This window comes from Falco punctatus (assembly GCF_963210335.1).
Source record: "Falco punctatus genome assembly, chromosome: 5".
NCBI lineage: Eukaryota > Metazoa > Chordata > Aves > Falconiformes > Falconidae > Falco > Falco punctatus.
Genome location: NC_137584.1, coordinates 34,753,200 through 34,770,809, shown reverse-complemented (window position 1 = coordinate 34,770,809; position 17,610 = coordinate 34,753,200). Strand labels below are relative to the sequence as shown.

The 17,610-nt window shown below is 37.0% G+C and overlaps 2 protein-coding genes across 11 annotated transcripts in view; one reads left to right on the top strand and one right to left on the bottom strand.

The window, feature by feature from the left end:
• The window catches only part of LOC308064864 (uncharacterized protein), a 279,371-nt gene that overhangs the window by 181,479 nt on the left and 80,282 nt on the right, over positions 1 to 17,610 (bottom strand). The gene's annotated exons all lie outside the window — the stretch shown is intronic.
• Positions 1 to 17,610, top strand: part of PUM2 (pumilio RNA binding family member 2) — a 68,894-nt gene that overhangs the window by 27,996 nt on the left and 23,288 nt on the right. For 7 of the 10 annotated variants that reach the window (XM_080390006.1, XM_080390001.1, XM_080390009.1 and 4 more), the window contains exons 5-11: positions 379 to 551; positions 3,849 to 4,119; positions 4,413 to 4,506; positions 6,451 to 6,576; positions 7,753 to 7,892; positions 9,498 to 9,636; positions 16,431 to 16,574. In XM_080390006.1, coding sequence (XP_080246132.1) covers positions 379 to 551; positions 3,849 to 4,119; positions 4,413 to 4,506; positions 6,451 to 6,576; positions 7,753 to 7,892; positions 9,498 to 9,636; positions 16,431 to 16,574 — 1,087 coding nt within the window. The remainder of the gene's footprint in view (positions 1 to 378; positions 552 to 3,848; positions 4,120 to 4,412; positions 4,507 to 6,450; positions 6,577 to 7,752; positions 7,893 to 9,497; positions 9,637 to 16,430; positions 16,575 to 17,610) is intronic. The other 3 variants (XM_080390003.1, XM_080390005.1, XM_080390008.1) reach the window with 2 other exon arrangements.

The following is a 17,610-nucleotide window of genomic DNA, read 5'->3' as shown; positions in this document are numbered from 1 at the left end:
CTTAATTTAAGATGTGTGATGGGCTTTATTCTAGATCTTCCTATTCTATGTTTCTGTGTGGGTTTGTTTTGTACTAGGATGTTTTAACTGTATAAAATAAATGATCAAATATGAAGTGTTCCTGCTTTAACAGCACCGCTATAGTTAAGGTTGAGTTAGCTCTTCCATTATAAATCTTGGCATTCCTTTTCACATTTTGGCAGTTATTAATTGCATGTGGTTGAAACTTGATGACCAAGTTGCCCACCAAATGCAATTTCATTGAAAACAAACTGTTTGTATTGTTTACGTGCACTGTAGTGTAGAATTAGGTCACCTTGTGGTGCTCCTATTGTGTTCTGTTCAATATTCAGAATCAAACAGATTCTTTTTCCTCAGGGCACTAGAGATGCTGAAACAGATGGACCTGAGAAAGGAGATCAGAAAGGCAAGGCTTCTCCATTTGAGGAGGACAAAAACAGAGATCTTAAACAAGGAGATGATGAGGATGTTACTAAAATAAATGGCAGAGGTTTGCCAAATGGAATGGATGCCGATTGCAAAGATTTTAAGTAAGCTTTTAACTGTTTCTTGAGAAGACAAGCATGTCTCTTAAGGGCATTATTATAGTTCTGGTTTGTGTGTCAGCTTTAAACATTACCCAGCTGCAGAATGATTTTTCCTACCTCACGTCCTCCCTTTCCCACTGTGCCACATGTTTCTTAGGATGTCATTAATGTGTGTGTCACTTCTCATGAGACAAATTCATCTTAATGTAGTAATTATTCAAAGTAAACGGGTACCTTCAAAATGTGGTGAATTAGAGGGATGAAAACTTTAATCCTTTTAATTTAAAACTAAATTCCTTTCTCTGCTTCTTCATAATATTCTAACTTTTGCATCTGATTGTTGTAGAGAATAAGTCCTACAGAATTTTAGTTTTCCTTCTAATTCTGAACACAATTACTTCCCCATAAAATTGTTTATAGAAGCCATTTATTTGACTAAGGAGAAACAATGTATTTGCCTATTCTCACAGTTAAATGTCACCTATACACAATATAGAATGGTGTTGTGGTTTGGTTGTTTTCTTAGAGGAAGAAAAAACTGGACCAGGCTCAAGATTCTGAAATGTGAACTCCTATATGACAGCACAGCCAGACTGTTCTTTCCTAATCTAAACTGCATTTTAAATTTGGTATTTTTAAAGGCCTGATCTTTGTTTTTAAATGACTGTGGTGCATTTGTAACTGTCATACAGAAGCATTAACAAGATCAGAAAAATAGACTGCTGCTCATAAATTTGTATTAATGTGATGAATGTGACCAAATAGTTGTGGTTTCATTAGTTCATATTTGAACAAGTATATTAAAATGCATGTTTGAATCCCATACGTAAGTATTCCTACCCTTTCTACCTGAGGCTAAGGAGGGATTCTTCAAGTCTATTTTTCAAGAAGTATTATTGAAAAGAATAATACCAAGCATATTGGAGAGCTCAAATTAGCTCCTTTCGGATGCGTGCTGCAATACACACAATAAAGTTACCTTCAATAATATTTACGGAAAACGCAGAATGAATTTTGTCCTGCTTTTCTTTACCAGTATATATTTCAATTTTGAAATAGTTGCAAAGGACCTTGTATTTTTAAATAATTTCTTTTAAATAATATAAATGAGTGCAAAAAAGCATCCAAAGCCAGTAAACCTCTCAAAAAACCCCCAAAAAAGGCCATCTAATTTAAATGGGCCGTATAAAGTGGTGGTATAAAGCCCTCCAAACAGAGGTTTATAATTGAAGTATTGACACAACTTTAACTATAGCAACAGAACGCACCAATATAAGGAGCAACCTATATTAGGTAAACTTCAGTATTAACAAAGAAACTTTGTCCTTTCCTCCTCCTCATATTTTTATTGTACTTACAGCTTTTTAAAACTAAAATATGTGCTGAAATAACTGCCTTTTTTCCTTTTGGTCTTCATTTTGTTGATGCTATGTGTCACTTGGGAAGAATAAGGAATATTAAATGGCCTCACACTCAAGCTTTGTATATTGAGGAAGACATGGTCGCTAGCTAGGGTACTTTAGAAGGTAGCCGGTATGTTACAGCTGATCATCATGAAGCTGGTTGTTACATTAACAAATACTCTAGTGTAACTGTGTTATCTTTGAAGTATTTTGTCCAATGTAATAGATCAGACAGTATTGTTGAATAAACTCACTAAAAGACCACTTTCTAGCTATACAGTCTTTGGGGTTGGTGTTAGCAAATACTTAAGGACTGGCAGATTTCTTTGCATTAATCTTGTGCTTCACTGAGGAACAGATATTTCAACTTTGGAGCCCTGAAGAGGGAGGAGAACAGGTAGTATTAAGGCTGTGTCTCCATCCTAGAATTAAGAGTGTACCATACTGGTCTGGCAGTGTACTGCTGGAATAAATGTCATTTCATCGTGCAAGATGGTGTTTTGTATTTGAGCCTAGTTTTCACAAATCAAGCAAACTTAACTGGAAGTTGTTTCTTGAGAAAATAATTAGTGAGTTCTGCCAACACAATAGTGCTATTAAGGGATCATAGATTCTCTCTCATAATTCCTTCCTAGTAGTTAAATTTTTGCCAGTAAAAATTGGTAGTCTAAACGATGTGCCCTGACACCAAAGGTGGGGTACCACTCCAAATCAAAGTACCCTAAATCTAACCAAATATAGAGTTGGGAATCTGTTGACATCTCGCTTCACATGTTTGCCTGTATGTGTTTATAGGTGCACAGAAATTCCCCTGTAGTCAGTGGGAATGTAGTCAATACAGCCAGTGGGAGATGAGAGAGCAATTCATCTTTTATCCTAAAATAAACACCTGATGACTGGTCAGTTGAGTTGCTGTTTAGGCTCTGTCAATGGTATTAACTAGATTTTCATCTCCTCTAATGAGAGTTTCAACACTGGTGCACCTAGAGACGTGTAAGTGTAGCTATTTAGATCTCAGTTGCTGCCAACCCTTCGTATTTGGAAACTGAACCTTCAGGTGTTTGGCACAGTAAACAGTTTCCAGCTCTGTATCTCTGTCTTACTGTCAGCAGAAATCAAACATCGGTGTTTTGGCCCATTCTAAAGATTTTCTTTTGGAACAACAGACTATATTTATTCTTAGGGAAACTGAGATGGAAACAGTGGGATTCTATTATGAACACGTTTTTTCCCCATACCAGTCATCAGTGTAGTGTAGTCAATTTTAAGTGAGTTGTGTAGGAAATGAAATGGTTTAGTCAGATGCTAAATGAGGTGGTTGTTGGTCTGTTTTTCTTAAGGTAAAAAAAAATAAATATATATTGCTTGCTTTTGAGATGTGAAAGATACTTGCTATATCATATGTTTGTCTTCTCCATTTGAGTTTTATGGTGTCTTGCTCTCCTTTGGTGTGAGATGCACTTAGACATTTGCTCTTTTTCTTTTTTTTTTTTTTTTTTTTTTTTTTTAATTTTCTCTTCAATGTATTTTCTAACAATTCCTGTCACTCCCAAAATGCAATAAAGAGCTATCCCAAAAGTTACTGGTGACCACAGTTCACTCCATTTCACTCAAAATAGCCTCAAATATTAGTTTATTTTTCTCACAGTGATTTGAAGAGCTGTATAGTCTTTTAAGTTTTTTTTTAAAGAATAAATAATGTTACGTTTTGAAATTAAATGTGTCCTTTATCTTGAGCCATTAGTGCATGCTGGTTAAAGTTGTTAAAATCAGTCTGTTACTTCACTTTGTAAAGTCTCTGAGTTCAGACATCCTTTTGAAATAGAAATTATGTACTCTGTCCATGGACAGATTTATTTAAGGCTGAAGAGTCTTATCATGAATTTCTTCCTAACAGTCGTACCCCTGGAAGTCGACAAGCCTCCCCAACAGAAGTAGCTGAACGCTTGGGCCCCAATCCCAGCACCACAGAAGGATTGGGTCCACTTCCCAATCCTACAGCCCACAAGCCTCTGGTAGAAGAATTTTCAAATCCGGAAAATCAGAATCTAGATGCCATGGAACAAGTTGGTCTTGATTCTCTACAGTTTGACTATCCTGGCAATCAGGTACAAATGGACTCTTCAGGAGCTACTGTAGGACTTTTTGACTACAGTTCTCAGCAACAGGTTAGTACTGGACTTGAAAACATGCTGGATTGGTCCTTTAAGTTGTACATGATCCTGTTTGGTAGTCATTTAAGCGTATAATGCATTTAATTCTGTTTTGTCTGTGGCTTAGTCAAAGGCAAATAAATATATACTTAATCTAAAAGAATAGTGGTGCATAATTTTCTAGTTTAGTAACTTACTAGGATAGAAGTTTGGCTTAAAATACTTTTTGTAAGTAAATCCAAGTATATTATGGCCCTGACTTTTGAAAACTGAAATGCATATTTTTCTTTTTTTTTCTTTTCCAATAGCTTTTCCAGAGGACTAATGCTCTGACTGTTCAACAGTTAACTGCAGCCCAGCAGCAGCAATACGCACTGGCTGCAGCTCAGCAGCCACACATAGGTGAGGTTTTTGTGAAGTACAGCAGGCATTCCTTGCAAAAGTGGGTGTGTTGCCTTGGTATAATCTTTTCAGCTTACCCACAGTATTCTGATTCAAATAGATACTGATCAGTTGGCCCATTTTAGTGTTCTTCTGAAAACAGCTCAGAATGACTGCTAAGACTATCCTGTCCTTAGAGAAAGTTTTGTTGTGTAAATTTGTCTACTTTGAACAGTTGTATAAAAAGAAAAATTATTTTTACTTGTATAGCACAATAGTTAAACTTCGGAAGAAAAATTCAGAAAGCTTTCCTGCTATAAGTAGTGATAGAAACACACTAGCTTTATTTACTAAAATAAAAAATAATGCAGTTCTGTTATTGCAGTTTAGTATTTTTGATAATCCAGTTAAAAACCCTTGTACAGTAGGATTTTGAAATCAAACTTCTGTGTTGCTTAATTCATTCTTCCTTATTATGGCACCTTTTAAACAGGTAACTCCTTATTCTTGTGGGTACCTTTATTTGTGATGGAATTAGTTCTTTAGGAAGTGTTTTTCTTCTGTCCTTTAAAAGTAATTCAGTGAATTAAATGCATGAAGTTCTTAGTGAGCTGGCAACTTGGCAAGGAGGCTGTATTTCAGTGACAACAGTTTTGTCTGTCTCTCTGGGGATGCTCTGTGTTTAGGGTGAGAGAGATTGGAACGCACATGAAGCAGTTCCTTATTAAAGAAAGGGAGCTCCTAAAATTCTGACACTGTAGAGCAAGTTTAAAGGTCCTGCCCTTCCCATTCTCTGCCACTGGGCTGCTGAGGTGTGTGCACCCATCTCCCTTTTCTTCGAGGGGAAAAAAGTTCTGAGGGTCAGAAGGCCAGATGGAAATACGAAGTAGCATCTCCAGAGGGATGTGTCCCATGTTCTCCTGCAATATGGTGACAGTTGTTTCTCACCAGCTTGTTTAGCTAGCTTGTGAGGCCTGTTCAGACTGGAATCAGCAGTCTGTAGCTGGGGTTTATGTGGCAGCTCTTTAGTGTTAGTCGCTGACTAATGCAGTCTTAGAGCTGGGAACATGGCAGATTGAGATGTTTGTGTGACTCCAGGTCCTGTCTTCTGCCCGTCTTTGACTTCTAAACTGCAGAGGAGCCCCTACTTAGTATAGTGCTGTCTGACAGTCAGTTGTATCTTGCCCCTTTGAAATGCAGCCTCTTCTCATATGCATGTTAGTAGAAATTTAGTAAGAAGCCTCCTGTTTGGAAGGAGGAACATAGTTTGTGCTGTGCTTGCTGCGCTGGTTGCTGCCCCAGTGTTGGAGAAAGTACAGGAACCTGACTGAGAGGGGAAAACTCTTGTGATGCTTTGTTTGAGTTTCTTCAGTTGTCTCCTTCCATTACAATCTTTATATCAAATTTGGATTCTTGAAATAAGATTAGCATCTCATACCTGGCTGTTTAAAAGCCAGGTATCTGATCTAAACTACCTGGTTAGATATTCTTTTTTTTTTTTCTCCCCCCCCCCCCCCCCCCCCCCCCCCCCTCTTGTCAGTGAAGAGAGATCTGTATCTCTCCTAGGTGATTCATTTTATCTGGCTGATTCACTTAAGACACTAGATAATTTGTCTGATAAGGATTTAGTTGTAAGACTAGTGAAATTTTTAGATAAAGTTGGGCAAGGTAAATTCCACTTTGAATAATCCCATCTATATAAGAGTAGGTAAATATGTATGAGATAAATCTCCTTGGAGTCTGTAGATCCAGCAAAACAAAGCTGTTAGGCTGTGGGATTAGTAAGAAAGGTCTGGTGAGAAGACATAGAAGTGTTGATTTCGGTAACGGTGTACCTGCTCTTAGAAACTTCCAAAGTACAAGCAGTTCTGATTTTAACAGATATGCTTTGTGATTTGGTTGGTTTGATTATGATGATGCTTGCTAAGTATGTTAGCTATAATTAAACTCTGTTTATTACTGTAGCAGGCGTATTCTCAGCAGGCTTGGCTCCAGCTGCTTTTGTGCCAAACCCATACATTATCAGTGCTGCTCCTCCAGGTACTGACCCATACACTGCAGCTGGATTAGCTGCAGCAGCTACCCTAGCAGGTAACTGAACACTTTCTAGTGTCTATCTTGATAATTTTACTGAATGAAGTCAGAAAAAAACCTGAAATCCGTCCTGTTTATTCTCTTTAAATGTATTTCTAGGAAGGAGGGACTTGAAGGAAAATGAATACTGCAGTATTGAAAAATTTCACTAAAATGTAAAGGGATTAGGTTTTTGTTATATATCGATTCTCATTATTTCTTCCACCGGACTTACATACACAACAATTTGGTGTTTTCTGTTCTAAAAACATATATCCTCAGTAAGGTTTCATCTGACATTAGTAGTTTATATTTTCAAAAGATGAATCAGCTAGCCTTTCCTTGTATGTTTTTACTTGGCGCATTAATTTTCTCATTCCAGGTTTTCTCATTCCCATTGGGCATGAGAATAAAGATGGTCTCCAGCGTTTTAAGAGGCCCAGACAACAGATAAACCCCAAGCCCAGGAAAATATCTTAAAAAGTTAATAGATATTGCTGTGAAACAACACTATTGAGTATTCAAGGTCCAGCTAGTGCCCAGATCTGAGCATAACGCTTTGAAAAAACCCCCGGTATCTCCAGTTGATGGTTTCACAGGAAAGGCAGTAGAAAGAACTAAATACATGTATACATAATGCATTGTGTGTACAATACAATGATACAGAGAGATCGTTCTTCTACAGGTTCTTTATCAATAGACTGGAAGAGGTAAGTGTGCCCACTCTGAAGTGTGATGTAGTAGGCAGGGGAGGCAGAGGCAGGAGTTGTGTTTATAAGCAAAGGAAGCATATAGAAAAGAGGAGTAGTAGATGATCAAAGTCTCAGTGTATCACTATGGAGGATGGATTTGGTTTGTTCTGTGATGCTCTGAAATTATTTTTTTTTTTTCAGCCACGGAAACTGATTTTAAACGTTCTTTGCTATACAAGCTTTGATTACTCATAAGTTTTTTTTATTGTCACTTGACTCTCACAAGTGTATTTGTTTCTTTGTGGAGAAGGTATGGTTTGATGTGAATCCTTTAAATGAACCCACTTGTGTTCATGTATCCTTTTGGCTAATAGGGGAATTCGTTTCTTTTTAGTACTAATTTCTGGTTTGACATTTAGATCAATGAGGGATGCTACAAACAATATAAACAGTTGTTTTAACTAGCTGCAATAGATGGAATAATGATGTTTTCTGGTTTTAGGTCCTGCTGTGGTTCCACCTCAGTATTATGGTGTTCCATGGGGGGTGTATCCAGCCAATTTATTTCAGCAGCAAGCTGCAGCAGCAAATACCACAGCAAATCAGCAAGCAGCTTCACAGGCACAACAGGGACAGCAACCGGTATGTCCTTCATAAAGATGTGCATTTAAAGCCTTTCCTTAACCTTGTATTTTCAGTATATAAGGATCAGGGTGTAGAAAACTGTACATAATTCAGATGTTGTGTTGTATCAAATAACAAATGAATATTAAAAATTCTCAATTCCCTTACGTTACTGATTATCATTCCCTTACTGCATACTAAACAGCTTATTTTGAAGTCCTGGTTTTTAAATAAAACCCATTAAAAACAGTTCCTTTTTTCCAGGGTAATATGCTGTTATGTTTATGTCTAGATAATGCTGCCTGTACTGTTATTAAAAATTTAATGTAAACTTAAAAACTAATCTAGAAACCTAATATAAGGAGATTAAAAGAGATGTTTCAGTGATTTTAGGAGGATATTTTGTCTTTGAAGCTTGATGAAGAAAAATCTGCATTTTTATTAATTAGCTGGAAAAGAATGGTACACTTTTTTTGTCACTTTAAAAAGCAGGGACATAAAGGTGCTGCAAATCTGTTGCCTTCTGTATTTTTATGTGACAGAGTAATTGTATTACAACATCTCCATGTGCTATGTTATTTTTGCCTCGGTAAATCAGGAGTAAGCAATTGTTACAAGAACTTGTTGAAATTTTAATTTCTTTAACTTTTTCTATTCCACAAAGGAAAATCTCAAATCTTACTTAGATCTTGTGGTTGAATGAATGTAAAAAATAGTTTTTTATGAGCTAGCAATATGGTTAATTTCAACGCCATTCTTACAAACTTAATATGAAAAGGGAATTTGAGTTACTGTAAAGTTCCAGAGTAGCTTCATCACTGTTTTAATATTCATGTGGATCTTTCCTCCTACTGCTTATTGTTATCAGTGAACTGCACTGAAAACTGAATGTGTGTCATCTCTCCAGTGTTTCTTGCTTCATCTATAAAATTAATATCCAATTTCTGCCAATCACATCCAAGATACTTTATGGGGATATATTGTAAATTGTGTTTCCTTCTTATTTTGGACCTGAAAAAGGTTATTTTAACCAAGAGGAATAGAGTAGTGGCAAAACTTGAGATTGCTTTTCAATCAGATTTCTGGAGATACACTGTCAGAACATCATAGTAAGCCTGTGCTGCACCATGATGGGAGTGTTGTGAATAAGTGAATTCTTAAAATTAGTGGATGCGTTTTTTAGAGCACTGTTGGTGGTAATTAGTTAGACAAGTTACTACAAACCCTGAAGTATTCAGACTTAAAAAATTCAGTTGTTTGAAAATGATGTAAACAAGTGCGTTTATCAGGGAAGGTGTTCAGTAATAAATAATGCAGGTCATAAATGTGCCACTCTTACAAATTTTTCTTCCTTTATACTCATAACTATTGATGGAACATACATGAGTTCTGCTGTCCAGAGCAGGGCAGGTATTTTATTGTCACATTTGTCAGCAAAATAGTTTATGCCTTTTGTTCTTTGTACGTGTATACCCTTGAAACCAATAACATGGAGTATTCCTGAAATGAAATTCAGAGTTAAGTGACATTAAATGGACAAAGCAACTGTTCTAGACCTTTTAGCACATAACAGGCTTGCTTTCTTACCTTTTAAGGAAAGGGTGTCATACTGGTCTCTTCCAGGTTCTGCGCACTGGAGCAACTCAGCGCCCACTTACTCCCAACCAGGGTCAGCAAGGGCAGCAGGCAGAGTCACTTGCAGCAGCTGCAGCAGCAAATCCAGCTTTGGCTTTTGGTCAGGGTCTTGCTACAGGCATGCCAGGTATGTATGTTCTCAGTGGATTAAAGAGAATCACTAAAAGTTAAAATACTTGTGTTATCTAATAACAGATTAACTATCAAAGTCCTGTTACATTTATGCTAAGCTGCTTAGAATTGAGTTTATATAGTTTTATATTGTTCAGTTGGATTAAAATACTGGCACAGGATTCTCAGACCGTAAGAAATTCCTCTAGCACTTTTTATTTGGAGCATTTTCTCTGTCCTTACTACGAATGTATGCACAAGGAGTATTGTAGATTTTTGCAGGACAATTTCATATATAATGAAGCAACTACATGCTGTCCTAAAAGGTCATGAGCATCTGGTTACTCTGATGCAACAGGAAGTATTAATTTGTCTTTCTGCAGTAATTTTTTGCTTGTGTCATATAATAAAAAGAACAGTCTAAAATTGAATTCATAATTAGGAAGTTTAAAACAAAAATACCGCTTAATCATCTCTGAAGATTGCAACATGCTTGAAGTGGAAGTACTCCAAAGCTTGAAGCCTCAGATTCTTTTAGTGTGCATGGCTTCCGATTTATCTGGGGAATGGTTGGTTGGAGTCTCACTGCACATGTCATAAATGCATAATGTTAGCTTTAAGTATCACTTTTAGGTGTTTGATACAATTACTGAGCAAGAACAGTTTAAGTATACTTAGCTATTCTTCAATGTGAAGATTAAGATTTTACATAGGTAAGCTAGATAATGTTGATGATAGCTGCAGATGCATTTGACTTGTATGGGTTCTCTTCTGTCACCACTACTGTGAAATGCCTCACAACCTATAGAAGTCAGTTAGTTGCTGGATGCTTGGGGACTGCATTGTGTGCTTTACCTCACACAGTCATATTTTACACGTTTAGCTGTGGAACAGACTGGCTCCTGTGATTTCTTTTGTCTGTTGTGTTTTATAACTGCCATTTTTATTTATTTTCATGCAGTAGTATCTTCAGCTTTTAGCATCTTTCTCTCACCTAAAATGAGGAGTCAACAAAGTGTGCTGTTACAGCACTTGTCAGGTATCTCGGTGCCTCACCAAAACGGTGGAGAAGGCCTGCAAACAGGAGTATCAAAGATGCTGTAAGCATCTTTGCAAAAGCCTCAAAGGTTTTGCTATACCTTTTTTTCTGTGTTTTGGGATGTGTGTGTGTGTTGATAGTTACTTATTAGTTCCTGTTTTGGACATGGAGCTGTAAAACCGTGGAGTGGTCCGTGCCTTGTAAAAAGGCTGTGAGATTTGACTTGAGTCAGATCAACATTTGAAACCTTGACCCAGCGCAAATTTGTGACTTCATTATAGGAAGATGTAAAAAGAGATTATTTTCAAAAAGAAATAATTAAATAATTCAAGGGTTGTTCTTAAACCCACAGAAAGGCCCCTCTCCAAGTGGATGATTGGAAGTAATACCATGTGGTAAAATACATAAACTCAGTAATGCAAGAGCCTGTCCTGCGAAGACTGGGCTGGGACTTGAAGACTTTTTTTCCGCTTCCACAAGCCCCAAGAGGTTTTGTGTGAGGGCAAGGAGCCTTTTTGTTCAGTTTCCATTGTAGGTTGCTTCTTTGTCCCATCTGCTGCATGCTTGGATGGTCAGAGAAAAACTTTATTCACGTGATTGTATTTCAGACTGTTCTATAATAGGAATTGTTTGCAACTGGCTTTTAGCCTTACTGACCATGCTCTTAGAGGAAATAGGGCTCAAAATATAAACAAAAAGGACATTTATTTTCTCAGTCAGCACAAGATGGTTTCATAGTGAGTCATGGGGAGTGCTTGGTGATTCCTTTTTTTAGGTGGAGAAGGCTAAAGGATGATGAAATGAATACAAGCCATTTTAGTTTGGAATCATGATACTCTTTTAGATGTCTGTATTTGAGCTAGATACTTAAGGCTCTTTTTTTAGCTAGCGAAGAGAAATAGGAACTTTTAGTCTTGATTCATCTGCCTCTATTTTAGTTGCCTGATTTAGGATAAAGTAGGCTTGGCTCCACGTGTGCCTCTTTCTAACCACATACTTTAAAATTGGGTCAAGATGACTAAATTACATCTATATACCAAAATGTGATTAAGTGGATCCCAGGTAGTAACCACGAACAACACATATAATGTAATAAACAAGCAGAAAATATGTGAAAATCTTATTTCAATGGACTTAGATGTTTAACAAGAAAGTGTAGGTCCAAACAGTTTTTCAAGTGTTTGAATATTCTTTACAGGGAGAATATTTGTACTTTGGTTTCACTGTGAGCTAATAGATGAGAGTATATTATTCAGCTTGTCCATACTGCTGTTTTTAAATTTTCAGCTGCTTTCTCCTTGTCACAGCCTTCATGTTGCATAAAATTAATGAGCTATCCCAACTATAGGATTGTTTTATTTTTCAAATTTGATATTTCAGGTATTTCTGCATTAATTTAGGGAGGTATATTCAAGTAGCACTTCAGGCACATATCCTAAGTGCAAAGAGAGAGTGTTTGAAATCCAGGTTACTTTTCATGTAATATTTTTAAGTCTCTTTCCAGAAGAATTCAGGTTCTTTTTTAAAACTATCAAAAATTAAATGCATTTTGCACTGGAGTTGTACAATTACATTTTAAATTCTTCTAGTCCTAATTTAACAAGTCTTTCAGTAACAAGGATTTTTTAAAAAACAGGCAGTTTCTGATTGAATAAATATGCAAGACAGAGTGTGCTCCCAGTTTCATCATAATATGATCAGTATGTTCTTTTCTACGAATAAAACCAGTCCTCATCACAGGCAGTGGCTGGGCTCGGCTTAGTCATCCAAATTCAGGAATCTACATGTGACCTCAGTTGTCTAAGGAGTCATTGTGCTCAGTGAAGATCTTCCTAGTGCAGTTTCTGTACAGAGGCTGCAGAGCTGCTCAGTGTACCCTAAAAGAGATGTCTAGTGGCAGGTCAGCTTAATCTCTCTAGAGGCTTCGTTGATTGCATTGGCTAGATCATATGCAACTTAAAATTTTATTGAATTCATGCAAGAGAAGCTGTTAGTGTTGCCTGTAGTGGTGCATCTAGCATACAGGTGGGCATGTAAATTGAGTTGTCTGAATGTGCTGGTTTTGTATAAAGCATTAAAACTCAACAATTTCTATTGGCATTGCATTTTTTTATTACCCAGAGGAATTTGGAGTGTGACATTACGATGGGTCATGGATTCTCTGCTTCCAGATGAAATAGAAGTCAGATTTAATTGTGGTGGGCATACAGGGAATTACAGTATTGGCAAAGTTATAGAAAGTATAAATCACTGGTAAGATAGTAAGTTAGGAATTTGATTTGCGAGAGGGCAAGTGCGGGGATAAGGCATTGCATGCCTGTCAGAACAAATGAAAGGTTACAGTGGTTCGGGTTTTGGTAAGCTTGGGAGACTGAAGACTGCAGCACTTAAGGAAAGATGGAAGACTAAGAGCTGAATAAATCTTCAAATCCGTATGTGGAGGAAAATAACTGGATCTTGGGAATGTTGAGAAGGGAGAAGCTGTAAATTTTCTACACAGGGAGAGATGACTACAGTGAATTGCAGGTTATGCTTCTGAGGGGAGAAAGGGAAAGGTGTCAGGATGGTAGTGTTAAAAGGGGCAGATAATGGAGTTGGCAGTAAGAAGTGTCACATCTGTTAACTTAAATGGAGTAGAGAGAAGTGACAAAGTTTGACATACGTTTGGGTGTCATCAGCAAGGAAGGTTGCATAGAGGGAAGGGAGTAGGAGATCTGGGCAGAGCTTTGTGGTATTACATGCAAAAATGTGAGAACAGAGTGTGAAGTATCCAGTGAAAGACACTAAAGAAATTACTGGATGGATAAAAACAATGCTAAGAATGGGCTGCAGGAGCCAAGAGAACAGACTTCCATGCGTTCTTTAAGAACATTTAAGGTTTGTGTGAAAAGAATCCAAAAAGTTTTCAGTCTGTTTTTGAAGACATTTAGAAATCAATTCAAGAAAGCACACTACTGGTAAATCAGATTGTTTACTTTTATATTCCCTGCTGATCAGGAGGCAGTAAGTGTAGATAGAGAGTTGAATTTTAAAATAAAAGGTGTGATTAGGAAATGATTAGGAAGCAAAGAGTATGTTTTAGGTTTTTGGTTGAAGTGGAAGACCATGGTAAGCTTGAATGTGAATGCACTGAATGAGTTTTATAGTTAATTTGGAGGGGGAATTGCACAGCTGCAGGGAGATGAGGATGTGATGGAGGGGTAATAAAAACTGAAAGGGGAAGAGAAAAGGAAATTAGAGGAAGATCTGGGAAGTTGTCATTTGATCTTTGGTAAGAGTGAAGGCTGGGAAATAGTTTTATCTTTGTGCAAAGTTTGTAGAACACTGAAGGAGGGAAAAGCAGAAGACTTAAGTTTTGCTATGGAAGCTGTTCTTCAGTTATTTAATCTGAGATGGTCTCTCTGAAATCATTTTTGATGTCAAAGCTAATAATTTTATACCTTTGAGACTGGAAATGCACTTGGCAAGGTCTCAGCAATTTCATAAATAGTTTTACATTGCTTTGTTTTAGTAGATTAGAAAGCGGAGAGGCCTTGTATTCTAGGTCAGAATGCATTCATTTCAGAGATTAGGAACATAGATGCACCCATCAGTTCTCATACACAGCTTGAACTTTCTGTGGTGGATGTTATCTTGATGCTAATGACCTAGCTTATTATTACTAATTTTAAATGACCTGTTTGTGGGTGGCATTACAGATAAGATAGTGGTAAGGAAGTATCGAGAGAAACTGGGCATTTTGTAATGCAAAGAGCAAGTGCAAGTTTCCATTTAATTCGGCAGTCATACTAGTCAATTGCTTTAGAAGATCTAAAATGAATGTATTAAACTGCATTAGTGTTAATCCCAGTAGTTTTAATTTATGCAATACTGCGTAAGTGACCTTCTTGGGTTTTTCTTTTCCCCAAGTATTTTGTATTGGAAAATAGACTGGTTTACGTTGTGGACCTAAAGTCATTTAAAATGCTGTGTATTAGTTTCAGATGAGCACAAGGGTGTGATTAGTCCTTTTTGTATACAGCTATAGCATTATCTGTGGGTTTGAACATTAGAAGAGGGTAGGTGGACATGACAGAGTAAATACTGTAAGCATTAGCTAATTGTGAGTTCTGAAAAAGCAGTTTTTTATGATACAGCAGTAACAAATGGCGGGACCAACATGGTATTATAAATTGAATGTGCTATCAGTAAAAGTAGAAACGATGTAGGTACTAATAATTAAATATTACAAATATATGCAGGAACGTATGTGGTATTATAAAGACCTTTCCTGCTGTGTCACTAATCTGATATTCTATGCTGTATTCTGTACAGAAATACAGTAAAACAAACAGCGGCCACTGTCACCTTTCCATACCCTGGGAATGTAGCAGCCTTTCATAGTGGGGAAGGTGGTAGAGCAGTACAGCACAATTTTGTAGGTGGAAGAGGGGTGGCACCTAGAATTTGGACCTGCGTCTCCAGCTTCCCTGCCGAGGACCATAACCACTAGGCCAGTAGGCAGGTGGTGTTTATACCTCTGTTTTTGAAGCAAGTCATCTAGGTAGAAGAGATAACACAGTTGTTTTAGAAATTGAGGAGCAGAAAATACGACATGGAAGCCTGGTGATGGAAGTACTGTCCTGGAATTAGAGGCCCAGGTCTTTATGTTCAGATCCATATATATTTCAGAGAACTCTGCCAGACCTATTTCTGAACATGCATGGAAACTGACTGAAAAGAATATGCAAAGTCTTGGTTCTTACATGTACAAAAATAGATGTGTGATTTTTGCAATCTTGACTTTTTTCTTAATAGCATTAGTATATATTTGAACATGGGAGGAATATCAAAATTCTCTTGGGTCTTGTTTTATTGCTTTATAAGACTAGTCAACCTAAAAATTACATGGTGTTATCTTTGTCAGCACCCTTTCTTAGATTATCCTAGCTCTTGTCCTCCATTTTTTTAAGGGATCTTATTCCAGTTCTTCTAGTTGATTATAAAGTGTCAGATCTATAAAATTAATTCTTCTCTTGCTCTTGTCCTAAATAAAGGGGGTGGGGATGCGTGGGTGTTTGCTCCTTTTTGTCTCTTTTGCCTTCATTCATAGCTTGTATCCTGTTTTCCTTCCTACTACTTGCTTTTTTCCTTTTTCTCTCCTAGTTCCAACTCTTTAACTGTCAACTGAATGAACTTAAACTTGGATTACAGTCTTTTTTTCTGTAAAATTGACTGATCCAAGGTATTCCTGCACTTATTAGCATTCTTTTTCTAATGTTTTTGTAGATAAACAGTTTTAAGTGTGGCTAGGTCATGTATGGAATTGCCAAAGCTGCATTTAGTTCAGCCCTTCAGTTGTACAGATTTCTGTACCTTTTCCACGTACAAAGGAGTACAAGAGAAATGTAGACTATCTTAAAATACTGAAAGAAACTGATTCAATTATGATCCAAATATGACCAATTGTGTTGTTCCTCTACCTTTTCACTGTGGCATTAGAAACTTCCTTTGTTAACCTTGAAAATAAAATTCAAATTTAGACTACTAAATTTAGCTGTTACTCTGTTTTTTGAAAAGCTATGTAGAGCATTCCTAAATGAGATTTTTGTCACACTGTTTTACAATATTCACTGCTTTTTCTTCTGATGTCCAGTTGACATTCTAAGGTAATACGGCAGAAATGCTGTTTTCCCCCTTGTAGTTTGTTTTCAGAATATTTCAAGCTGAGAAGAAACACAGACTATATGAGACTATCTGTACTACTAATTCTTATATTCTATGTTGTGTAGGCTATCAAGTACTAGCTCCCACTGCCTATTACGATCAGACTGGTGCCTTAGTAGTAGGCCCTGGAGCAAGGACTGGCCTTGGAGCACCAGTCAGATTGGTGGCCTCAGCTCCTGTTATAATCAGCTCTGCAGCAGCACAAGCAGGTGAGTACTTAATCCTGCATGGAGGCTTCTTCCACTTTTATACTGAATCTTAACAGTAATGTTGCTTGATTAGTATTTGATATTGTTGATGTGTTTTGTATGCATCCGTGAAATTTTCTAGTTGTGAAGGATATACCATACATACTCTTTTTCTTATTCTGTCACCTCCCATTCTCTGAGACTGCTGTTTCTCAGAGATGTAGTTTTCCTTTTTTTAAATTCAAATTTACAGTCCTCTCCCCATACATATACAGGCATGTTTCTGCAAATGTTGTTGCTTGTCAGATGTGAACATTTTTCAGTTTCCTCTCCCCATGCATATAACGTGCACTTACTCATCAGTCTTCTAAGTAGTGTCCTCTGGGCAGCATCACTTCATTGCTTCAGCCTGGCAGAAGATGATGGAGTGCTGTGGGGCCTTGCTATGCTTTTCTCTTGAAAGTATTTTCTCCTGAAAAGTGTGGCAACAAAAAAATAACTGGAGGGGACAGCAGAAGAGAATTAGTTATATCAAAAGTATCTGGTTTTCTTTTTTTATCAGTGATGAGGTCTGGTACTACTTTACTGAACCATGTATTTATTGTATTTGTTAAATTAAAATCCAAAATACTAACACCAGATGAATTAATCTGTTCAGAAAATTAGGTTTTAAGTTTATCTATAAGCTTCTTCATGCAGAACTCACTTCTGACATAAATAGCTGAAGATGTCTTTCAGTGACTCTTAGCTGCAATTCTGCTATTGCAACCTTGGGTGTAAAAGTACGGTTCAGTAAACAGTAATGTCTTACATGTTTACACTGAAAATTCCCTAAATTACATTAACAATTCTACAGCCTTGATTAGCCTACAACATACACTGTCTGTTTTTTTCCTTGGGTAATTAAGACTGGGTAATACTATAGAGTCTTTTTTAGTTCTTCAGTATGTGGATTTCTGCTTGTTTAAGGGGGCTTCCAGAAAATGTGATTTAGATCTCAATATTCCATTTCCAGTCAGAAATGTCTGAGAGAGTAATCATGATTGAAAACATGTTT